We start from the raw sequence: 18037 nt of genomic DNA, 5'->3' as shown, positions 1-18037 counted from the left end.
TTTTCCCTTACCACAACCCCACTCCAACAGACAGAGACAACTCCAGTTTGTTTAGTCCCTTTATTGTCATTCCACAGGGAACCACTACATCCTCTCCACAGGCTTAATCCCCAGGATGTCGAATCCTTTGGCCATGACGGTGGCAGTGGCTTCGCACAGCAGCAGCCTCCACATATTCACCTTCACAATCTGGCCTGGAAAACACAGACAGAGGAGCTGGAGTAGCTGCTCAGAACAACAGTGCCTTCCCCAGGGGAAGCCCCTCCGCCCAAAACCAGGCCCTGGACTGGCACATGGAACCCTTCCTGCTCCCCCCAAGCCAGGCAGACTGACCACCCCTCCTGTTTCCAGGGGCCTGACTGCTCCCAACTCTACTCAGCCTTCCTGCTCAGTGACAACACAGGCTCTGCCAGTCTCTGTCAGTCTTCCTACATGGACACAGAAGTGTGACAACAGCCTTTCCAACAAAGAGTAACACCCTGGAGCTGGCTGTAACACCAAAGGACGTCACACAGGAACACGCAGCACCCCATGGCCAACACTCACCAGTGTGCCTGTCCTTCTCAACACAGTAGCAGCTGTCGTAGAACTCAGTGAAGGTGGTGGCCAGCTCATACAGGTAGTCACAGAGTGTGTGCAATAACAAGTCCTCCAGGATCTTCTGCAGGATCTCAGGAAACCTCAGGATGCACTTGCCCAGCTTCCACTCCTTCTCATGGTCAAGGACAAGCACCTCCTCTCTGGCTGCCTTCCGCAGCATCTGCTCATCAATATTGGCCAGGCGAGCAATTGCCCTGGAATGGTGCAAAACAGAGTCTGCTTGTGAGGGTCCCACTGTCCAGCCTGCCCAGGCCCAGCCTGGCCACCTGTCTGGCTTGGCTCAGGGCTGATGGCCTCCCTTGCCTAGTCCTGGGTGACCAGACCAAAGAGGACATGGCAGAGGAACAGGGAGGAATGGGCTCCAGGCACCCGCATCAGCAAGGACATCTGACACTGCCAGGCAAACTGGTACCAGAAAAACCGGTGTGACAATAGCTGAACTGACCAGCTGCTGGAACAGAGATGCATCCTTTTCCAACCACCTAAATCCTCTGCTTACCAGCAACTCCCACAGTGTCCTCCCTGGGCTGTCTCACACAGAGGAGCCGTTTCAGGTGGCACTGGACACATTGTGTGCAATGACAAAATCTAGTCTGTGGTGCATACCAGTGTGGCTGGCTTCTCTTACCAAACACCCCCAACAGCACTGACATGACTGTCACCCCTTTGTGACACAGATGCAGAGAGCACCAGCTCCTGCAGCTCCTGCACCCCACGCACCTGATCCGTGTGAAGGCATAGAGCAGATAGGCAGCTGTGTTCCCCCGGTCATCCAGCATCTTGTCAAAGGAGAACACATAATCATTGAGTCTGTTGTGGGACAGATCTGCATATTTAATGCATCCAAAAGCCACTGATGTCTGGGCAGCTTTCAGCTCTTCTGGCGTCAGGACCTGGTGCAATTTCGAAACAGGCAACAGTCAAGAGGAAGAATGAGCACAACACACAGCCCTGGGCTCTCAGCAGGGCTCAGAAGGAAAGCCCAGGCTGCTGAGGGGATTTACCCACCTGGTGCTCAGTTCACACACACCTCTCTGCTTCAAGGCGCCAGACAACCCCACACCCACCCCCCACTTTTCCTGCAATCCACTGGCACCACAGCCCTGCTAGGGTTAGGGCTGACTCCCTCTTCTGACAGCCCACAGGACCTCTGTGCCCCACAACCTGCCAGGTGTGATGTGCTCTGCTCCTGCTTCCTACAAACTGCAAGTACAGGGAACAAATGCTGGTCCTCCTACTCTTACATTTTGCATTTTGGTCAATCCAAACACTTGCAAACCCCTCTCTGCTGGAGTGGTGGTAGCAGGGCAAAGCAGCACTTTGTACCTAACTCCAATGAGCCATTGAGACATTTTCAAGGTGGATTTCTTTTTTCTTGCTTCCTTGTGTTCCTGTTTGAAAAGGGGCTTTTCACTTTCACCCTAACTACACTTCCCAATTACACTGCCTCACACTGTGCTTGGACAGAGTTTGGTCCTTCTGTTACGTTCCATGACCCACACTGTCCAGTTCTCTGCAGGCCATCAAGAAGCAAGACTGACAGAAATCTCATTAAACATTGCAGATGGTAAGTCTGTGAACACATCTGGGAAGTTCTCAGGAAAGAATAGCAATATATCACAACTACCTTGTCTCGTTCCTTGTCCTTCAGCTTGTCCATGGCTCGCTTCAGCCCTTCCTCCAACAGGTCTATGAGACGCACCGTGTCCCCTGAACGAGTCTTGAACTTCTTCCTGAAAACACACAGCCAAAATCACCACCTGCACAAGAGGCAAAACACTTCCACCCTCTGCCTACTGCCCAGCAAGCTTAGCAAAAAAGCACATGGCAAATCCTTTTGTACTGAAGGAATTCAACAGTCAGAACTGTACAGCTGCAGACATTAAGCAGCAACAATACCAGTACTAGACCTCCCAATTTTTGTTTCATCTACCATGAAGGAGGTGGAAAGTAATGAAAATCATGGTCTTTACCAGTGCCATCTCCCAGTACCTACATCAGCTTCCACCAGCCAATCCAAGTGCCCCTTGCCAAATGCCAGGCAGCAGAAGCCAGGCTCGAGAGGGAATGTGACCACAGCAGCAGTGACTGTGTGGATCAAGGACAATGACACAGAACACAATGACACAGTTATGGGTAATAGCATAGGATGCAGTGCTTTCTTTTGTTTTTTTTTGGTGTGCCACATATGTACTTGTCAATGAATGAGAGCACAGACAGAAGAAAAAGTACACCCAGACACTTACTTGTCTTCTCCCAGCACGACTCCAAAGGCAGCATGGGCCACTCTGGTGACTTTGGGATCATACCAGCCAATCATCTGTCCAGCTGCAAACACTGTTTGGAAATGCACAGACTGCAAGGAAATAAACACCAGTGGTTCTTAATCCATTCCTCCAGGTGCAGTTTCTTCACAGCTTTATCCTATTCACAACAATGCTCTCACAGTAAGACTTAAAATGTTTCCAGCTTTACAGAAGCAGCAACAGGCAAATTCCCATCACTGCTCAGATAAGGAGTAAATATACCAATCACATTAAAGACCCTGTGGTGTTCTACCTGTGTTACTGCTGCATCCATCACTTCACACACTCTGTGCTGACCAGCACCTTCAGTTACAGCAGAGGATGCTGAACTCACCTGGCCACTATCAACAACGTAGATAAGGATGTCACCCTTCTCTTCACACAGCCTGTGCTTCAGAGCAGCCAAGTCTGATGTGTCATACGTGTAACCTCCGTCGGATTTCATGATTGTCAGTGGGACGGGGAAACCCGGGACGAACACCACCTTCCGACCATCATCTACCTGGACAAATCCTGCATAAGCAATGAAAAACATTCTGTGTTGAATCACAACAGGGAGGTTCTGGGCCAGCAGCAACACTTCCCTTCCCTGCTGCTACCAGGAAGAAAAGGCCACACACTCACATAATCAAAAATATGAAAAGACCTCCATGAGAACTCCCGTGCCAACACAAGTCCCATTCTGTACAGCACTTCCAGAATGACACACAAGGAAGCAGATCTGTATAAATGTGGCCTTACCAGGAAAGACCTAATTCAAAAACTCCCATCACTTGCATCCAGATCTGCCTGTAAAGCCACAAACCCATCACAAAATATGGCATTAAAGGCAACAGAAATGCTACAGAGGTGTGATGAGGACTCTGTACAGGGTCCTTCTGAGGTGAGACAGTCAGAATGCTTCACATGGTGAGGCTCAAGAACTGCAAAATCCAGACAGGAACACATAAAACCAGAGACTTTTTATGCTGTATTTGGCTTCTTGTCAGTTTCAAAGACAACATGATCCAAAAATCCCACTGTCTTCACAGAGATTTCTCAGACAAAGTTCCCACACAGTCACAACTCTAAGACTGGGAAGTCTGTCTTATATTGCTCCTTGACTGTTTAATCAGAATACAATAAATTCCAGTAGTACTCTGTGCTACTGCCTACAAATATCACAGACAAACTGCTTTTGATGTCAGCAAGAAAGATTCAGGCTTTCTGGAATGAGGAAAAGCCTCCTAGGAAATGTGGCTGAGAAAAAAAGCAAAGGTGGGGAAGATGCAACTTGAAAAGCATCAGCCTTAAGCTCTGCTGAATAGGATTGAGGTTACCATGCTCATCCTCACAGCTGCTTCTGACCTGAGACCAAAAGCCTTACCTTTATCTTCAAATTCTTTCACAATGTCTTTCATCATCTCATGGTAGAAGGATTCCCCTCTCTCTATGATTGTGATGTCCAAACAGTTGTAGATTTTCTGGAATTCTTGAGAGAAACAGAAGGAAAAACTTACATTAAAAGCACACAGTGGGAACCAGTGGCATGTTTACCAGTGGGTATAGCAAGGCCCAAAAAGCATTATCCATCTCTTGGGCAAGCCATCAGACTACAACTCAGGAGACAAAAGATTTAGCTGAAAGTCTCCACATAACACAACCCAGTACTTTGGTTGTACTGCCTTTTTGCTTTCAGCTTCTTTTAGCAGTGTGGCAGTGATTTTCAAGAGTAAACAGAAGGGTGTGCTCAAAGTGAGGAAAGCCACACTGTTCTACTGCTGAGACATGATTCCAGATGTGGCAAAGTCACCTCTGCGTGACACGTCACAGATGAGATTCCAGGCTTTAATGAAGTCGGGGTTTTTGCTCTGCAGCAGCACCACACATTGGTAGGCTCGCTTCTTAAACTCCTCCTCTGTGTCAAACCTCCGCTTGGATTCCTGCAGGGAAACGTGTGGAAAAGCACTGCTTTCTCCCCTGAAACAAACCAGCACTCCTGACAGGCTCTCCAAGTATGCTCACCTCAGGATAGAAAGGCCATGTGCTTACAAAGGCCTTTGACTGTGCCCCATACAGACAGCTCAATACCAGATACCACACTTCACCCCACCATGGCTGGTTATTGCAATAATAACAGTGACTTGATACTTTCGTTTCTCCAAAACTATGCTGCAATTTGTGAAGCTCCTCAATCTGCTTTTCAGATGCTGACATAAACATCACACTTATCTGCTACACATACCTTGTAAAAAGCTTGGAGATCCCCAATGGGAGGAGAAACAGTTAAGTAATCTGGAAATTTGTCCTGGAGGTGAGCAATGAGCATTCCAAACTGGGTACCCCAATCCCCTAAATGGTTCAACCTTGGAGCAATTAAAGAGAACAATAATAATCATCTCTTAAACATATACTTTAAGATACACACATTGAAAAAATATATATTCTAAAAGAAACACACATAATACCAGAAACTCAACCAAGGCAAGCTCCCCAGTTTCACTGCACTGAAGCTGCTGCTGACCTTGATGCCTAACCCTGCTACACTTGCTCAGCTTAGTATCTATAAAGGGTTATTTGCTGTGTGGTTATAAACTAAGCCAATACAGAGCAGAGGAGAGAGACAGGGACTGCACAAACAGCCCAGCAAGCCCACTACAGCCAGCCCTGGAGTCTCACCTCAGAACATCATAACCCGCGAACTCGAAGAGCCGGCACATGCTCTCCCCGATGATGGTAGAGCGCAGGTGGCCAACGTGCATCTCCTTTGCAATGTTGGGGGAGGAAAAATCCACCACCACCTTGGACACAGAACCAAAGGAACACATGAATAAAAGGCCATTACCACACCTCGTGTGTTTGATCTGGGTTTTGTTAGGGGGAACAGGGGGAACAAGAATCATCTCCGCTGACCCTCGGCAAGGAACATCAGAGTGAGCTTTGCTGCAGCCCAGCCGAGGGTCAGGGATCACTCCCAGACTGACCTGGGCACAACCCCCACCCCCAAGGAGCCCTGTCCCTCAGCCACCAGAGACCACAGCAAGTACAGGTGACCTACCCCATGGTCCCCAGTTCCTATGCCACATCCCACATACTCTGCTCTAACAACCTGCTGATGTGGACATCTGCTCAGCACATCCCTTCAGGGGGGATTTCAATGCTATCTGCAGTCCAGAACATTTCCCCTGTAGCAAGATGGCTGTGTGCTTACTGCTGTACCTTTTTCCTTTTGCCAATAGCTGGTGGTTGAACTCCATTGATCAATAAACTGCTCAGCTGCTTCGACACAAAATCCTTCCTCAAGTGGACATTGATAAAACCTTTGCAGGAAAAAACCAGCAATGAGTGCTGGGGCTGCAGAAGCGCCTTGAAACACTTTGTTTCCTTCCCCCTGGATTTCTGTTTTCATGCATCAAGCACAAGAGCACATGAAGTCAGCTTGACAAAACATTTTTCAGTCACAGGACAACAAAGCTGTCACTTGAAGACAATTTTTGTTCCCAGATTAGAAGAGTCTGTTCACACCACTATAGCTGTTACTGCAGGAGTCACATGCTGCAAGCTACAGCACTGACCTAACTCCTTTTTGTACACTGTCACTCAAAGATGAATTTACAGAAGCAATTTTTTGTGAGAAAATAAATAATCTGGTTTCCAGAATGCAAAACCAAATCCTGCTTTATCTTTTTTAAAAATTAATATCCTAAAACATATAGTTTCATCTGGGATGATTTATGCTCATGCTATGACATTGTTTTACTTCTCTTATTTCACAGAGGCAGTGAACAAGCCCCAGCCCTGGAAGGGGGCACAGCCATGGGATTTTTGTGTTTATGCTGAAGCTCTAAGGAGTACGAGCCCTTGTATTTTGTCCTGGGTCACAGGGACAAAACAAATGCAGTAATTAATAAACTCCATGCTACTCCAGCCTCTCAGTTCTCAGAGGACAAGGTCTCCTCTCCATGCAAGCAACAGTGAAAAGGGCTGTTGATTTTTGCTGTGATTCCATGACTGTGGTTTGATTCCCATCACCAGTATTGAAAGAGGAAAAGCTGTCCCCTTAAGGATCAGTGGAAAAATTGCTAATTAAAGGGCTCATGATCATACCTGCCAATTCTAATGCAGAAGCAGATTTTCTGCTGCTGCACAAGTCTGAGTGCTACTAAGCTTACCAAGACAGAAGAAGTTAATTCACTGTGAAACTGGAGTTTTAAACCACAAAACAGTAGTACTCAACTCTGCTTCCTCTCACTATATAACTGCCCTTTTTGCTTTAAGATATACAAAGTGTGTAAAATGAAATTATCTTACCAGGACCAGCAATTTCAACCTTCTCAATGCATTCATTGGCAGGGATATTTTTTGCTATTTTCTCTGCTATTTCTCGTGGGATCACCTTCTGTTCCCTAGTTTTGAGCAGTATCTGGAACACAACAAAGATCAAGTAAAATTCAATCCTCTGAAACATTCTGTAGAGCAAAAGAGAGAGCACAGATACTGAGGCACTGAAACATCCTCATGGTCCTTTAGCTTCATAATACAGAGATACACACAAAGAGAAACATCTCCAGCAAATTTTACAGATTAGATCATAAACCTAACTGGACCAAACATGTTTACCTCCTTCTCCTCAGAGCAGTCCCTATGTCAGAAGAAAGTCTCCCAGGCTATTTTTCAAAATCTGCTAAGTGGTTTGGCAAATTTCTATTTCTTTAAGCTAGTAAAAGGGACAAACCCTCTAAAAATCAACATAGCTGGCAAAGTCCTTCAGTGCTACACAATCCTGTTGATCAGTCTCATGGGTGTCCTCAGCTATGCCAGCATTCACATTTGAAGTTCTGAACTGTGCCTCCAGCAGATGCTGAGTGTGGTTTCAGAGCAGGTCTGTTTATTTATGATTAAACACAACCAAAGCAAACTGCCTTCAGCCCTGTCTTAGTCTCGAGCTTAATAAATAAATAAGTGAATAGATTAATAAGTGAATAAATAAATAAAATCCAACAACCCAAGCAAGCAAAGTTAATCCCAGCACTACCCAATTTTCTTCAAAGAGCATCAGAGAAACTGCTGTTAAAGTAGCTCTCATTTTCCCTGGAGACATGAGCAGCCCACTGTGAGAAACTCAAAGAACAACAGGACACATCAGATAGCATCAGAGTGGTTTGAGCTGGAACACACCTTTGAAGATCACCTAGTCCAAGCACACAACTTCCCTGTCCGTTCCCAAAGCATCTTCTCACAAAGCTTTCTGCAAATCTTACAAAAACACCCTTTAGGAGGATTCTGTAAGCTAGCTCAACCCATCCCTTGCAAAACGCTACATTCACACTTGTATAAAATTACCACAAGTATCTGTTTCTGAGCACATGATTTTCCAGCATTACTGTGATGTGTTTAAAACAATCCCACTGAGGCCACGAAGACGATGTACCTCTTTGACAACTCAGAATTTACGCTCACTGCTTGTAATTGCTAATTTGCAGTCTGCTCTAAAATGTATTTCTACTATAGTTACAGTCTTCTGTTTAACCTGTCATACACAGGATCCTTACAAAATGGAAAAGGCTTAAAAAGGGCATGAAAAGCAAACCTCAGTAGCTTTAGAGCTACTCAAAGTGCAAACTACAGGAAAAATAAATGCAAACCCAGATTATGGGCACATTACACCAGATTACAGGCATGTTATCTGAACCATTCCAGAAATGGTTACCAGACTCCTGTTACTCTCAGGAGCAAGCAGAGCTCCTGGCTGAAACCCCAAGCATTAATATGCTAATGAGCTCCCAGGAAAACAACAGGCATTTGTGAGGGTCCCTTCCACATCAGCGCACCGGCAGGGAAAGGCTGCTGCCTGGCACGTACCAGTGCTGCCCCAGTCAGGGCACTTCCCGCTCTGCTGGCAGTCCCAGTGACCCTGACCCGTGTCAGCTCTGCCCAGGGAAGACCTGCACCACAGCCAAGCCCCTAAAACAGGCTGACAGAAATTTCCCAACCTGCCGCTGTCATCCCCTGGCTCTGCCATGCTGACACACTGCCTGTGTGAGCACAGCCAAGCCTGCCCAGGGAACAAACTCCACAGCCAAGCCCAGCACTAGGAACCCTTATTCACCACCACAGCTGACAACCTGGAACTGAAAGCTGGCTGGAAGGAGACCGTTCAGACACCGAGTTATGTGAACCACGTCGGCACTGGGAAGCCTGGACTGCTCGAGAATCCCAACCGCGACTTAATTGGGGTAACGCGGCGGTCAGAGAAGTGGCAGCGCCCTGAATCCCGTGTCAGTGCAGTCACCCAGGGCTGCAGCACAGTCACAATATGCTAATGAGACTGAGGGGAGACACGGGATGTGGGAGGGCTGTTTCCTCCTGGCACTGCAGCCCAGAGCCTGCTGCCTGGCACGTATCGTATCCGTGCTGCCCCAGTCACGCTCCTTGTACCGGGACAGCCTGGGACAGCAGAGCTCCCTGAGGGGCAGTGCAAGTTCAGTGTCAAAACTACCAGTCTAAATGGTTAATAAAGGTGAATTGACAACAGGACATGAAAAAGGAGTTGTTTCTGTTTAGATTGCCAAATATAAGATCTGTAATTACGAAGTGTCTACTTAGTCACCCAAAGACATCACTGCGCTAAAAGGTTGGCCGCTTCAGCACATAAGCTAGCACACACTACCTTCTTTCTCCCACACCTCCTGGATTTACTTCAGCACAGTCCCAGCCCACTGAGCAGGCTGAGCAACTGCTGAAGTCTCTCTGATTCCATTTGGGTCCTCTTTAGTCAGACTCCCTGTACCCAGGGACTTAATAAGAGATTTAAACGAAGGACTGAGCCAGAGGACTGGGAAGGGTAGTGCCCAAGCAGCAATCCACACCTGCCGGGGCTCTCAGAAGGTGCTTCCTGAGCACGCCTAGGACTGGCAATGCCCAGTTTCTTCTGGCTGGAGCTCAGGGAGGGCAGTTTGGGGCGTAAGACACAGGGATCCAAACTCAACAGAGCACACAGAGCAGCACCTGGGCCCCTTTGCTTTGCCATGTGTGTCTGTGAGCAGGAGGAAGCCATAGCACCCATAGCAACGTGAGGTGTGAGCCAAGAAGGGAAACTGGAGATGCCCCTTTGTCACCTGCCCTGTCAGAAGGGGGTATGTACACACAAATGTGGGGATATTACACCTTCCTGGCTCTAGAGAAGAGCGGTTAGAGATATGCAGGTGTTTCTCAACATTTTGCAATTCTCCAGAATCATGATTTATTGTTTTGCTGTTTTCAGTTCCAAACATACAACTCACTAATTGGTAGTTAATTGCACATCATTAGTAAATCGATGCAGCACTTAAACCCTGATTTGATTTAGATCCCACGAACCGAGCAGTTTTTCTGTGTCACACACGTTAACTCTCTCATACCAGGCACCTCAACAGAGGTTTAAAGGCCAGCTCTGTAAAGGCCAATGCTTCCCTTAAAATGCATTAAATACTCACTCAATTCTCAGCCCAGGCACCTGCAGCAAGCCCAGAACAAGTCTCACATTGCAACTCTCACTGTGTTGTCTATTCCGTACCTTCCAACAGACAACATCCCCATTTTTGTTTCTTTGCTGAGATTGCTTACATCATTTACCTGTGATATGCCCATGGCACTGTTACACTGGTAGTCCCCAAATTTGGGCTGCTGACTTGGTGTCACCACCAGAGGAGGGTTTTCTAAGTCTGGGTAGGCAGCCTGAATGGCAGCTCCAAAGATCTCCTGGAGACAGCTGTTGATATTAACCATGCTTTTGGTTGATTTATTTCTTTCCTCTTGAAGGCTCTGAAAAAGAAAACCACCAAAATCCAGAAGGCTAAATTCACAACATCTGAGGAGCTGTTACATCCCACTTTTCTTCTTGGCTGCCTGGCAAAGCACAGCTGACAGATTTGGCTGACACCTCCAGGCACAGGAGCAACATATACAACATAAAAATCACATGATTCTCCTGCTGAACCTCCCAGCACAAACCTTCCCCTGACTGCATGGCTGCATTACTTCTCACACCTGTGCTGGTGAGCCTGGGATAGACCTCAGCTGGGCCAACTGGTCAAGGACTGCCCAAGACATGACCATGTGGGCTTATAAACCTACTGACTTTTTCCATAAAACAGGTTTCTTTTTAAGGAACCAAGAAATATCTGATGTACCATCAATTAAGGTGTCAGAATGCAGAGCAAGCATGCTGCCACATGTCAGAGCTGTAACAAACTCCCACCATTTATTTAGCTTGTCCTAATGAGAACAAAAACCACACGGTACAAAAGTAACTCTTTATTCCCTTACCTTCTTAAGGAAGTTTAACCGGTACTTGAGTTTTGCGTTTTCGTCTCGCAACCCTTCCAAACTTGGGGAGACTCCCAAGCACCCAAAGTTCTTCAGACGCTCAATTTCTGCAGTTAACAACTTGATCTCGTTTTCCTGAAAAGCAAATTGAGTTGTCACACAATAATTCCTGGAGAGGGGACAGGAGGTGAGGAGCTGCAAGATCTTGGGCACATTGCTAGTTTGCCTTGTAAAGGTAACAGCAGCTACATGTAAACTGAATAATTCCAAACAATTAATATTTGAAGACTGTTTCTACTAGTGTGAAAAACAAGGATTCTGAAACACTCCTTCAAAAAGGCAGTGAGAAAAGACTCACTAATACCAAGACAAGAAAGACAACAGGACATACTAATGAGAAATTCCCTAAATAAGCACTTTTCCCAGGTTTTTTAACAAAGATATCAAATGATTTGTCTCAAAAATCCCTAAAGCCTCCTTCAGCCTGTTTCACCATCTCACAGGCCAATTTCAGAGAAGGAAACCACGACCATTCACACAACCCCAGCAAGCTCAAACCCCACCTACAGACAGGAATGCCAGAAGTAGTGTGCTGCTCCACAGGGGCATTTCTGCAGGGTGTACTCACTTCCACCTGGCCACACAACCTTTCCCGCCCTGTCTAGGAAGGAAATGTATGTCTTCTCTCTTAAAACTGACACAAGGCATTCAGGAGCACTTGGGAATCTGTTCCAAACTTCCCAGTGTCCCACTAGACTCACAGCCCTGACTCAGACAAATTTGCCAGCATCAAAATGATTTGAAGCTGCTGCAAGGAGCAGGAATCTTCCTCACCTCACACTCTAAAGAAACCAAATAGCTGTAGTTTCATCTCTGTTGTCCATCTTTTGTCCTCCCCCATAACGGGCTGTGTGCCCTGAGCCACAAAGCTGGCTCTGACACAGAATCCTGGAGGCTACTGAAGGTTTGAGAGACTTGGTGCTGCTATGGAGGGAGGCAGAGAGCACTGCCTACCCTGTCACCCCCTTGGCTCCCCCATCCAGGCTCTCCTCTGCCAGCACTTCCACAGCAGGATGCAGCTCAGGCTATTATTGTAGGCCACCAAACCTTATAAAAAAGGGTTCATTTACTTTGTTGCTCTTGAAACAATCAGACTATTTAATTAGGGAAAAAAATGGGCCATTGAATTTCTTGGTCTTGTTTGTCCACCTGAACAACAGCTTCCAGGAATGCTGCTGTAACTAACTGCACATGCTCACAAACCTGAGGCAAAACCATTTTAAGATTGGCCTATTTGTGGGCCAAGCTGAAAATCAGTACTTTTGAGGTCATTCTTCAGTTGTGCTTCAATTTATGGCCCACTTCTGTTACAGCTTCAAGGTTTCCTCTGCTACAGAGAACACAATGCTGCTTCCTGCAGTTTTGGATGTGAAGAAACAGGACTTTGAGAAAAAACCCCAAAGCTCTATCAAATCCTCTGGTTTGGCATCTACACAACTAAAATCATTGAACAGCACAGCTGTACCTTATAAGCAACTCACTTCAAATAGTCCAATTTCAGCTTTTCTTTTCAAAACCCAAGGCAGGTGTCCCAAAAATCAGTTTTTCTCTCATTTACATACATAGACAAACCTTCCCCCATAAAAGCAACAGCAAATAGATTTCTTTATTTTCAACTTTCCTTCCTGGCCTGATTTGGTAGCATTTCACATAATTTATAGACCCATTTGTAAAATCTTCTGTACTTCAAATTAAAAAATAGAGATTTCACTGTGTTTTCACAGCTGTGTTTCTGTAAGTTTCAGTGACCATTATTGCTACAAACATCAGAGCAGTGACACACATAACACATCCCCCCAAGCCTAGAACATGCTTTAAAGGTAAGTGCAAAGGTATCTTCTACACCTAATATCACATAATCTGTAAATTGTGTCCACACAGTACTATCTTCCCTCTAGTGAAGTCACCAGCTTCAGGACAGGCCTCAAAGACCCCAGGAAGAGTTCTGCATCAAAGGCAAACATTCTCCAGAACCAGAAAATCACGTTCTCCTTTTGAAAATAAAATCCTTGCATGTCCAAGACAACAAGCAGCTCACAAGTATTCCTCCTGCACTAAGATTCCCCCAAAGCTACGACAATTGGAATATTTCGGGACCACTGACAAGCTTTACTGAAGAGGAATCTGAGCTGGATTTTCCTACATAATCACAAATACCTCTGGCCACTCAAGGAAAGGGAAGACTCACAGGAGATGAGATGGCCAGTAACCTACTGGAGCTTCTTTCCACAGTGTTACAATACAAGTGAGGACAATGAAAGAGGTTTATCCATGTGCATGGTCAGAAACCAGAACCACAGTGCCCAGGAATCACTGACCCCTGGATAGACATCTGGCCCTGAAAGCTCTTTTACGGGGTGACAATTAGCACCATAATCACTTGGATTTGGCCAGGAGTAAAAAACTCTAAAATACTGCCACAGTTCAGCAAGTCTTATCTACCTTTTTCCTATGGCTGCATTAAACCAGCAAATTCACAGCACTGGCACCTGGAGGCATTTGGGATGGCACCATTTCAGTTGTGACCAAGCTCAACGTGTCACTCCAGACTGACACATTTGTCTCTCCTGTTTAGTGCTCCCCTTCTTCAGAAAGTTCCAGCAGAAGTCCCTTATTGTTGTTATTCAGGTGAGAACTGAGCACAAAAGGTTTCACCATGGTGGCCTAGCTGCCTACCCCAGTGCTGCTGCTGCCATTTCAGTTTCTGTTTTATTGTGCTCACCAACAGCTTATACAGATGACAAAATGAAGTTTTCATTCAAAATGACCCAGCAGAAAAGCCTGAATTCAGCAATGCTTACACTGGGTTCCAGAATTGATGGGGCTGAGATATCAAAATCTGGGCTGGGACAGCCACACAGCCGAGTACAGTTTTCATCTGCAAACTGGCAATGTGGTCACCCCTGTTCAGGGAACAGCACTCACCACTCTCCTCTCTCTGGTGATCAGTGACAGGAGACAGGGAATTGAAATGAAGCTGTGTCAGGGGAAGTTCATACTGGTTCAGGAAGGTTCTTCACTGGGAGGGTGCTGGTACACTGAAACAGGCTCTCCTGGCTGTGGCACCAAACCTGACAGTGTTCAAGGAGCATTTGGAATATGCTCTTAACAATATGTTTTAGTTTTAGGTAGTTCTGTGAGGAGTGGGGAGGTGGACTTGATGTCCATGGGTCCCTTCCAACTTGAGGTATGCTATGACTCTGTGAACCCCACACCCATAACCATGTTGCTGAGCCTGCCTGGAAAAAAAGGTCTTCAGATGTTTACATCAGAAATGCCTCTTATCACAGCACCCTGTGAAAAAGTTAATTCTCTAGCAAAGATCTGTGAATGCTAGATGCTATTGAGAGCATATTATGAATGCTACATTCTTTCTAAAAAACAAACTACTCTACAAAACTACAGAGGAGCCTTCTAACAACTCCTCTCTCACAGTACCATCCAAGTGAGGAAGGGAGACAATGCCAGTACAACTCTGATCTAAAAGACTGAGAAAAGGAAGGAAGAAGCTGCTGTTCAGCCCTGGTTTATTCTACCTGCACTGTCTAGTACAACTTGTCAGTAAAGGGTCATACCTGATGACCATGTCATGAGCTGTGGGAATTACATGAGGCCATGCTGACATCTCCAAGGGCTCTTTGCTCAGCTGAGTACTAGAAATCTTCCCCTCACCTGTGAATACAAAAAAACTACAGCTTTTTCAATAGGACCAAAATAATCCTTACATTTTCCCTTAGCACGTAAGACTGTCTTCCAGGAACCCTACTTGAGCAGGTGGGCAACATGAAACTTGTACAGGCATCTGTCTCTGGGCCTTAATATGACAGAGCTTTTCCCCATCATGTTAAAAAGAAAAATAAAAAATCATAAAGGAGAGAAAATGGCCAGAGAGAGCACAGCAAAGGGAGCAGAACACCTCCTTTCCCTCCCCTCCTTGCCTCCTGCTGTTTTATCTCTACTCCTACTCTGCCAAGCCCTGCTGAGCTGGCTAAGCACACACTGCTTGCTCTTTATTGGGTTATTTTCCTGCAGCCTGGCTCCCCACAGGCTCCAGGGCATGCTGCAGCTGGAAACAGGGAGCATGTGGCTGGGAGTGACAGGCAGAGTGAGGCACAGTAATTCTGCATGGCCTCCTGCAGCCTCCAAGAGTTAGAGCTGAACACTATCCCTCCTGCTCTGCTTCCAGTGCCTGGAATCTGCTTATGGACTAAAGACCAAACAGCAGTGACAGCAAAGTGAGAGCCACTTTGCCAGAACACCTGAGGTGGCCTTCCTCTCCTAGCAACAAAGGAGAAAGGGAAAATCAAACTCAAGAAGGAGCTGCAGAGATTCAACCGCCAGATTTATTATCTCAGTGCCTGTTATATGCTGTGAGCAGAAATCACACCCTAAAGTTGCTCAAGAGCACACAAGTGTGGCAGGCAAAAACCCAAAGGGTCTGGAACCTCTCAGCTGGATGCTCCTGAGGCAATGGGCAAGGTATGAAGTGAAGAGGAGTCAAAGCTTTCCTGAAGCTGCCTCTGCACTCTACTGTCAATACTGGTCATTGCCTCAGACAGACCTGGAGGTTTTATTTTCTATTATTAGCGTCACTGAAAGGCAGAGGGTTGTCACCATCTTTTCCCAAACCTAAGCACCTTATGGCTGCAGTAAAGCTGTCCGAGGAGGCCAGGGTGCCAGCAGCACAGGAGACACATCTCTCCCTGGCTGCCCAGGGCTCCGGGGGCCCGGAGCCGGCGCTGCTGCCGCCCCTGGGCCCACCGGGTGATCCCCGCCCGGCCAGAGCACGGCACAGCACCGGGAACCGAGCGGCGTCACCAGGCCGTGTGGGGCCGGGTCCCGCTGACTCTTCGGGAAGCTGTTTCGGAACGCTCTCACAAGCTCGCCCTCACGCCCAGGTGTGAGACAAGGCAGCGCTGCAGCCCTGCCCTCAGTCCCGGGAGAGACGGGAGCAGCCCTGGAAGCGCTTTCAGCCCTGCCCGCTCTCCGCCTTCCCTTCCCAGACAGACCCCGCGGGGCCCAGCGACCCGCCCGGAGCACCGGGCACCGCGCGGGCTTCGGTACCGGGGCAGGCTCTCGGGGCTCGCCCGCCACCTGCGCCCCGCGGAGCCCGGGGCTGTCCCGGTCGGGGCTGTCCCGGTCCGTGCGGTGCGGTGCCCCGCCGTCCCGCCCCGCCCGGCCCCGCACCTGCCGCGCCAGCCTTGCCGCGGACTGCGCCACGCGCGCCTCCATCCTCGGGCGGCCGGAACCGGGAGCGGAGCCGCGGGAAGCGGAAGGCGGGCGGAGCGGCGCGGCCGCGGCTGCAGCGCCCCCAGGCGGCGGGGAGGACCCGGCGGGACCGGGAATGCTGCCCTCGGAACCGGGCCGGCCATGGACACCTGCGGCCTGAGGGGAACTGGGAAAGAGCACCCCCGCCCCCTCCCACAGCCCCTCATTCCGTGTCACCACCCCGCACTTGGAAACGTGTCCCGTCCCCAGGAGGCGTCCACAAAATGGACACGGGGAATGTTCAGACAGGGAGGAAAGCCAGCAAGTGACAGGAGCCGAGGGAACAGCTGGAGCTGGGCCAGGGGAGGTTTAGGCTGGATCTCAGGAAAAGGTTTTTCCCCCAGAGGGTGGTAGGACACTGCTCAGGCTCCCCAGGGAATGGGCACAGCCCTGAGGCTGCCAGAGCCCCTGGAGCACTTGGACACTGCTCCAGGGATGCCCAGGGTGGGATTGCTGGTGCAGGGACAGGGGCTGGACTGGATGATCCTTGTGTCCCCCTTCCAGCTCAGGACATTCCATGATTATATGAAATGTGTCAATTACAGCATCTCATGTGACAAGACATGAGAAAAACTATATGCTTCCCACTGGAGACACAAAAGGACCCCAGTTTAGGTGCCAGGGGATGAGAAGATCCACTCAAGACAAAAAGCAAGAAGACATATTTGTCCAGAAAGGTCACTTTATTGGAAAAACCTAAAATGGACTTTAAACCTGCAGCCCTCCTCCCACAGCAGTGGTTTCAATGGGCTCCCCACGTTACCTTAACAGACCCATTACAGACATGAGCTGCAGTACAATTGTTAAAAGTGCAAGTATTCTGAACTTCACACCTACTTTTATGACCTGGCAGGAAACACAAATGCTTCATAGCTCACAGAGAATTCGTTCACAGCACTTGGGAGTCCCAGCCGGCTCCCAGCATTCCCCACAGGGTACAAAATACATCACTCAGAGGAGAGTCCGATGCAGAACATCATAGAAGGTAGGGGTGAGGTTCCTTCAAATTTATTTTATTGCAGTAAAACCTCTAAAAGGTAGAGCTGTACAAAAAGTCTAAACAGCATTATTTAAGAATAACAGCACCTTACGCTGCATTTGTTCTTATTTAAAATTCTATTTCCCAAAAATACATTCCTAAATATACAAACTATACAATCTTGTCACTTTAATGCTGGTTTCTGTGATGATATAACTTTAACCTAAAAATCTTCAAAACATCCACATACTGACAAAAGCTCTAATATACAAATGCCTTGGTACCTTCATAATTCCACATAAATAACTTCAAAACCCAATCTGCATTTGTAGAATTGTCCAGAAAGAAAATACTTTATGATGATCACACATCATCTGCAGAGAGCGTTGGGATGTTTATTCTTGGCCGTGTGAAAAACGCCATTTTCTCTCTGCAAAAAGATGATCAGTTGTAAATGCAACAGAAATCCTGCCAGAAATGTCCATCATCCACGTGAGAATTTATCCCACCAGCTGTCCCCACCAGGAGCAGATGTACA

At 47.5% G+C, this 18037-nt stretch overlaps 3 protein-coding genes across 31 annotated transcripts in view; 1 reads left to right on the top strand and 2 right to left on the bottom strand.

Moving 5' to 3' along the window:
• Positions 1-6557, top strand: part of LOC111935738 (rho GTPase-activating protein 7-like) — a 57069-nt gene extending 50512 nt beyond the window's left edge. For all 12 annotated transcript variants that reach the window (XR_015276605.1, XR_015276608.1, XR_015276607.1 and 9 more), the window contains one exon: positions 78-6557. The gene's annotated coding sequence lies outside the window, so the exon portion shown is untranslated. The remainder of the gene's footprint in view (positions 1-77) is intronic.
• On the bottom strand, positions 47-16628 carry RARS1 (arginyl-tRNA synthetase 1). Of its 3 annotated transcripts, none has more exons than XM_086851324.1 (16): positions 16440-16628; positions 14828-14924; positions 11193-11327; positions 10500-10688; positions 7197-7308; positions 6105-6205; positions 5565-5686; positions 5131-5251; positions 4699-4828; positions 4273-4377; positions 3241-3419; positions 2847-2956; positions 2228-2333; positions 1321-1493; positions 547-794; positions 47-194 (listed from the first exon to the last, which is right to left on the bottom strand). In XM_086851324.1, exons 4-16 carry the CDS (start codon positions 10650-10652, stop codon positions 85-87), a joined length of 1770 nt encoding a protein of 589 aa, XP_086707450.1. In that variant the 5' UTR covers positions 10653-10688; positions 11193-11327; positions 14828-14924; positions 16440-16628; the 3' UTR covers positions 47-84. The 3 variants fall into 3 exon arrangements, with proteins under 3 accessions (XP_086707450.1, XP_086707451.1, XP_086707449.1); XM_086851325.1 differs by lacking the exon at positions 16440-16628 and adding an exon at positions 15890-16355; XM_086851323.1 differs by lacking the exon at positions 14828-14924 and having other exon boundaries at positions 16440-16612.
• Positions 16629-17184: 556 nt separating this feature from the next.
• Positions 17185-18037, bottom strand: part of WWC1 (WW and C2 domain containing 1) — a 66921-nt gene continuing 66068 nt past the window's right edge. For all 16 annotated transcript variants that reach the window (XM_086851299.1, XM_086851301.1, XM_023936264.2 and 13 more), the window contains one exon: positions 17185-17929. In XM_086851299.1, coding sequence (XP_086707425.1) covers positions 17863-17929 — 67 coding nt within the window. In that variant the 3' untranslated portion in view covers positions 17185-17862. The remainder of the gene's footprint in view (positions 17930-18037) is intronic.

This window comes from Cyanistes caeruleus, chromosome 15, assembly GCF_971803275.1.
Source record: "Cyanistes caeruleus chromosome 15, bCyaCae1.hap1.1, whole genome shotgun sequence".
Lineage (NCBI taxonomy): Eukaryota > Metazoa > Chordata > Aves > Passeriformes > Paridae > Cyanistes > Cyanistes caeruleus.
The sequence above is the reverse complement of the archived record's forward strand: the minus strand, read 5'-3'. Positions and strand labels throughout refer to the sequence as shown.